Below are 7,196 nucleotides of genomic sequence, written 5' to 3'. Positions count from 1 at the left end.
TTATTATTATTATTATTATTATTATTACTCTTTTCATTGTTTTACTGCTATTTCATTTTAAACGACCTTCCTCCTGAAGTGACAAAATAGAATCTTGCCATCTTTCCAGATCGTACAACGATTGGTTCATCCCGCGCTGCCCAGAGCATCACGGGCCGAGTGACCTCATGTCTTCTGCATGCGCTGGCAGGAAATCACAACAGACCGGGCTTAGTGCTATCCCGAATTGTGTCTCTGCTAACTGAGGTACTATTTTTAATTAGCTTGCTTGTATCTCTGTCCCTTCACTACCTCCCCACCTCTAATTTATCTCTGTCTGTCTGTCTGTCTATCTGTCTGTCTGTCTGTCTGTCTGTCTGTCTGTCTGTTTGTCTGTCTGTCTGTCTGTCTGTCTGTCTGTCAGTCTTTTTGTCTGTCTGTCTCGTTCCATTTCTCTTTCTCTCTTACGATGTTAGTGATAGTGTTAAAATACTATTAATGTATAAAGATGAGTTGATGTATAGCAGATCAATTAACCTAAAGACTGATAGACTGATAAATAGACAGACTGGCAGACAGACAGACAGACATACAAACGACTCTGAACCTGATCTTACCTAGGCCAATTAGAAATGATACTGGGATCACTAAACATTGTTTTTCTTCTTTCTCCTCAGGTGCGCACTTTATCCCACGATATCATGTTTAAAATCAGCCAAATAGGAGCTCACCACAGTCCCTTGCTCAAGGAGATGTACTCCGGGATTTTCCGTTAATCCTGAATCTTGACCAGCTCAAAATTCGACACCAGTTTCGGGGTTTTCCACTGATCCGAATACTCGAATGACTAGCAATTCGACCCAACGACGCAAGGTCCGGGATTTCCCGTCTGATCCAGTCACTCAAACCGCACAGAACTGGGCACATGACAGAGATCAAGGAAACCTGTCCTGCTGTTGACAGGCACTGTTGAGGACGGCTGTAGGGCTTGCTGTTGAGGACGCTGTTGAGAGCAACTAGGCGTAGGGCGTGCACAATTGCCCCCACATTGCTCCCATAAAAACAAATCAAGACTACGGCAGCACAGACGAGTGGAAAGAGCAAAAATTGCCAAAGAGTCCACAACCAGATTCACAGATTTTTGGTGTAACTACGAGTTTCTCGCCTCACCTGTACCTCAAATGACAACTTGTTATGTCGATGAACAATTGATGATATGATATAGATGAAATAGATGTACTAATGTGATATACGACTGAATGGAACACGGGTTGGTTTCTTTTTACCCGTGAGACTGTTTTGTGCCCATGTTTTCCGTCGATGCGAGAGAAAAGAAGTGATAGAAACTTTCTTCAGTCTCATTACAGCACACTCATTACATCCCCCTCCCTCCACACACACATACGCACACGCATGGTATATAATATCATTTATACAAGATTTTTATATGTATGGTCTGGTTCGATTTATATTAATCAATTGAGAGGGTCGGCTGAAAAGTAGAGCTTGTTAAGCCATAACATTTTAAGTACTCATTGCAGAATAATGAAAATTGCTACAAGTGCTTTCTGACCAATCTGACTACCGACACAGAAAATCCCCCTTCTTTATGACGTCATTCACGCTCAAAAGTGCGCCTGTTATAATAAGTGGTTGGGTACCAGAGATAAAATGACTACCTCTAAAGAGCTTGCTTCAAGCAACGTGTAGTGATTTTTTTTACAGGCAAAAACTGTTCAGCAGCAAATATGTTCAACAGCCTGATCTGTATTAACAATAATAAAAAAAAAAACTTAGTGAGGTTTGTGTTGATATTAGAATTTTTTGACGAAGGGCAAAATTTTTAAAGGAAAGAGCCCACTGAAACTAAATTGAACAATCAAATTAATAGAAAGACCAAGATACTCGATAACAATTTCTTCCACTCGGGAATCAAACTCGGGTCTCCTTCTTGCGGAGGCAAAGTGCCTAACCGCTACACCACAGATTCCGGTACATGGAGTTCCAGGAATAGGGGAAGACATTGGACAAAATGCTTCAACTTTAGATAAGCTGTCAGCTAGGCGCACTGTACATTCAGATCAAAGATACCCGTCCATCCGGGCTGCAGACGTGACAAGCTGTCCGACCGGTCGGCCGTAACAAAAATCAGACACGGCCTGATTTTTATGCGTCCGACCTTGGGACTGTCTGCAGCACGTTGGTGATTGAATTCTCGTTTGTAAACGTTTTTGAAAACTACGTCTTAACATAGAAATGATATCAAATTCGGAACCGATGTTTCAAAATAAACACTATGATGAATTTTTTAAATTTTTTTTGCTGGATTTTGAAGATTACACAAAAAGAAGCATTTCTGCTGAGATCGCATCATGGGTCATTTTCTTATCACAAAGAAGACGGACAGCTGTCAGTTTTAATTGAACATCTGATACAGGCTTAATAGACGGTAGACCGATGTTAGCTGACTGGAAACCTCGTGTTCAAATCACCACGAGTCTGTTGGCCTGCCTTCAAAACCAAAGCTCTTTTTTTAAAATGTGGCTTATTAAACAAACAAGGAAGAGGAAGAAGAAGGGAAGGTGCTGGGTTCATCTTACGTGTGTCTGGGTGTGGTGTAGACGAAACCCTGCTTTCTTCTATGACGGGATGCGCCAACTAGTCTCTCAGTTTGGGTTGGCCCAGACAGACAGGATCGGAAGTCTGCCTCCTGAATGATCTCCATTGTGTCCTTTGGTGCTTTAAAACACCCACATTAATTTTTAAAAACAAAGGAGACGGACCATTATTTCCGAGGTCCCATAATTTGAATGCCGCAGTATGCCTACTCTCCTTCATAGTTGTTTCGTTTATTTATCCAAAGAGAACCACACCGATACGCCCATGGTTAATCCGTGCACAAAATACGACTCGCTTATCAGAAAAAGCAACAGCAGGAAAGAAAAGGAGTAAAACCTTCCAAAGGCAGCTTCCAACCTCCCAATATTTAGCTAAGACCCACAACCCACTGTCACAAACAAGCACAAACAAACACATTGAAAGGGAAGAAATCTGATAAAGGCATATTTAATATTAACATCATCAGTTTCTCAAACACAATGCATCGCAAACACATTTGAAATCATAATATGTTGCAGTAGATTAGCAAGTGATCCAAAATGGAATCCAACAGAAAGCAAGACACCATGAAGCTGTGGACAAGTTGCGAGAACCCTGTTTACGAGGTGCTTGTTGAGCGAGTCAATACTACATTATGATTAGGCATTTTGCCAGCAGAATGGGAAAGTCTGTTATGTTATATAACATTGATTTTGTGACCGTAAGTCGAGGTGCAAAGAGATCTTTAACAAAAGAAAAGAAACAGTTTCGGCTCTGTGTCCCAGTATCATATGGAAAGATCTATATCAAATAGGAGCTGTGATATGCATTTGCATGCTCCACATGAAGTTCGAGATTGTTTCAGAATGCTATTGGGTATCCTTGGATACTAAAAAGATTGTAAAGTGCACGGAGCTTGCTTTTGAGCGGAAATTTTCGCTACGCAAATTCTATTATTAGTATCATCATTAATAATAATGAAAGACAGCCCTTATCCGCGTCGTAACGAGCAGATAGCACTCGTGTCGTCTGGTGCAATAGCGTCTGGCGTTTTCATGTGTGCACAATCAAAGCAGGAAGAGCATAATAATGCATTATCCCAATACCAGCTATGTCCAAAAACGCAGCGAATGCAGAACGCATTGCTCTAAAGCATGGGCACTGATCTGCGCTGAAAAAGTCAGTAGTTTCAGCGTGTGCTCCATCCGATGGCTAATGGGAAATGAAGTGCGCAAATCCCCCCCCCCCCCCCCTTTTTTATTTTCATTGTACGTTGCTTGTTTATTTTGCTTCTGGGAATTTCTCAAACCTATTTCGACAATCCTAACTTGGTTGTGGCGCCAGAGATTGTTACTTCGGAAACCTCAGAGAATCCTCGCTCAACAAGTGCTCCGTTTAAAGGGTTTTCACAGAATGTCTAGGCAGGTTTTAAACAGATCAGCGACGTAAAATATATCTGCACCAGTTCTTACAGGAGTCACCAACTTCACTAGTAAACATGCTCTATTGATGGGTGATTGCAAAATGGACATTGCAATGACTTGACCTGAAAATTGCCCTGCTCATTACATGCTTCTTTTTAAAGATTCAGTGCTAAGATTAAGGTTAAAAGAACCTAACATTTTATTTTACATGTAATACGCATTAATGTATATATATATATATATATATATATATATCAGCCTAACTTATGTATGGCAAAGGTTTTCGGCAATCTTTGAAAGCCACGTTGCTAAGAGCTTTCTACAAATTCGAAAAAAGAAGACACTGACATTGTGTCAGAGGGACCACTTGGCTACTCTCTTCCTCTTGAAACTGATGTTCTTTTTTCGCTTTGGATGAATAAAATAAAGTGGGTAACTATGGAATATACAGAGCAACAGAGTTTCCACAAGCTTTGTACATGTAATAACCACCCAGAAATATACGAAAGAAAAAGATATACATCAGAAAAAATAAAATAATGGCAAAGACATTACGATTGTCAGATAAACATTTATATAAATGATCATCACAGGCATGATTTATGATGATAAAAACGAAATACAAAGACGAATTATATTGGATGGACAGGTAACTCTTTTTGTTGTTGTTATTATTGTTGAAAAGGGATGGTGTTAAGTGTTGGACAGAAGACAACAGCACAACTGAATTACTATCTTGCTATGAAGAAGAATCAAGAACAGATCTGAGACACGAGGAATTACAAAAAGCTTGCCTACGTCATGGCATGCTTCCCTCTCTAAAGGCACGAAGTAAGAATTCTAAGAAAATGAAAACACAAAACACACACGAGGGCTAGGCATAAGTAGAAACATTTTTATTGAGACCTACCTCTTCGGTGTACGAACTCTTTAAACATTCCAAATTTTCCCAGTGTCTTGATATTTGTTTGTTTTTTTCTGAAAAAAAAAGAAACCCTGTAACCTTTCAAAACATATCCTCTGCTTTAGATATTTTGAAAGGGCCAATCTACCACGACACAGACACCAAGTTTCTAAGCGACACAGCAGGATTCCTAAGACTTCCAGTTCTCTGGCATACACTAAATGGTCATCGAAACAATAAATAATTGTATCCATTCACTATGTATGCCGAGTTCGCAGTGATTCTGCACCTATTGGACGTTGCTATGAAGAGAGACTCGACTTCATCGTCGTAAATTTTGCTTCGAAGGCAGTGTAACGTGTTTACCCAACGATTTTTTGGATATCATAATAATACCGTAATGAATGCTTTCAATCCCCCAAACGGCATTTCTTTGACTTTTCTACGTTTTTATGTTTGCTATGGTGTCTTTCTCATCACAGATTAGCATGCTGCTGACATCTCATACACTTTCAATTTAAAACTCGATATTGTATATTATACATATATAATATAATATATATATATATATATATATATATATATATATATATATATATATATATATATATATATATATATATAATATATAAAAAATATGCTTGTTCACTAAACACTTTAGAAAAATCAGTTTATGATGTCTTCCTTTACAAAAAATCTTTTAGGAGAAGCTGGTCTGTGAGGGACAAATAAGTCATCTTACTGGAATCTGAAAGCAGCACCAACATAATAAGATTATAATTAACAAAAATCCCCAAAATATACACAGCATATTCTGAGAGTAATAGGAGGCAGACTTGATAAATCAAACATTAATGTTAAGATATCTGAATGAGGCCCAACAATAACTATAACATAGAATAGACAAGTTGCTTTTCAGGACGACACAGATTGAGGTTATGAGTAGGCAAAGAAAATGTCAGGTGATGTGATGTCTTTATTGTTGATAATCTTTTCCTTTATTACACTAATTTTCAACTCGCCTCACCGCAGTCAGTGGGTTGTAGCGGGGGACCCGAGTTCCACTAGCAGGTATTGAGAATTTTTACCGAGTGTCTTGGTCTTTCTGCTGGCATGTTGCATCCCTCTCAGATCGAGAAGCCTGCGCCCTACATTACCTTAAGTGTGTCGGTAGGGACATAAAAACGCCTACACTTAACATAAATGTTCAAGTTTAACTCATCACTGGGAAATAGCTGAAACAGAATAGACATCATTTGGCTTTTGTCCGAACACATTATATGATGCATTTTAAGACAGAAGACGCCTCACTTTTATTATGCTAGGTAAGAGTACAGGCCATACTGTTTTCCTTGCACTTACTAAGTGGGTGGTAGGCGGGTGCTTCAGTGTGGTTTGCTTTTTCTTTTCTACCATAGCGTCCTTTTTGCTCCTCCATCTCTTTTGCATTGTTACTCTCTTGTAATACCTCTAATCTTTGGCGCTTATACGACCTAACCGTGTTGCACGTGCCGTAAAACTGGTACTAAAACGAAACTATACCTATTTACCTTTTAAGCTTTTCCCTTGCCTCTGTTACCCTACGGTATAGAGGGGGAAACAACTGTCTTTCTCATGTTTGTTGTTGTACTGTTATTTCGTTTTAAAAAATATCGCCTGTTGCATGGTTACATTGTTTTTGTCTAACCACCTCTATCCATCTTTTCCTTAGGCCTACCTTTCCTTTGTATTCATCTGATTTTTTGTTACTTTTGCTGCTATGCTGTCAGGTGGTAGTTTCCACAGATGCCCAAACCGTTTTATGTTTTCCTATAATGTAGCAATACACATTTGTCATCAAGTCATAGGAGAATCGACATTTCACTTATTTTACATTTTTCGGATTTTAGTATTATTTTTTCGGTACTTATAGTGAAGTGGTAATGTAGCTAAACGGAGTTTTCAATCTATTATTAATATTAAAGCTGGGTTATCGGTCTGACCATGTATCCTAACGCCATCGTTCTAATCTCTCAGTTTTAATTCTAGTTCATTTTTAACTTTTCTCATGTTTACTACAAAGTAAAAATGTATCTCAAATAGAAATAACACCTTTCTTTTCTTCTTCAACTATTATCTAATTCAAAGCTTTACCCTTTGCTCTTTTCTGTTGTTTTTCCCTGTTTTCTTTTCTATAGCATTGACTGTAAATTTTCAGCTCCTCAACAGTGTCTATGCACAAGAATTCACAGTCACTACTAATTTGGTTGTTTATTGATCATCACCACCGACCTCCAGTTGAGAAAGGCAAC

At 38.7% G+C, this 7,196-nt stretch overlaps 1 protein-coding gene across 1 annotated transcript in view; it reads left to right on the top strand.

Moving 5' to 3' along the window:
• Positions 1 to 1,239, top strand: part of LOC101859690 — a gene marked incomplete in the record, with an annotated part of 9,180 nt that extends 7,941 nt beyond the window's left edge. Inside the window, 2 exon segments of the mRNA XM_005093440.3 lie at positions 110 to 246; positions 657 to 1,239. Of these exon segments, the coding sequence (XP_005093497.3) occupies positions 110 to 246; positions 657 to 755 (236 nt within the window).
• Positions 1,240 to 7,196: the final 5,957 nt, after the last annotated feature.

The sequence above is a fragment of the Aplysia californica genome, unplaced genomic scaffold (assembly GCF_000002075.1).
Source record: "Aplysia californica isolate F4 #8 unplaced genomic scaffold, AplCal3.0 scaffold00063, whole genome shotgun sequence".
NCBI lineage: Eukaryota > Metazoa > Mollusca > Gastropoda > Aplysiida > Aplysiidae > Aplysia > Aplysia californica.
The sequence above is the reverse complement of the archived record's forward strand: the minus strand, read 5'-3'. Positions and strand labels throughout refer to the sequence as shown.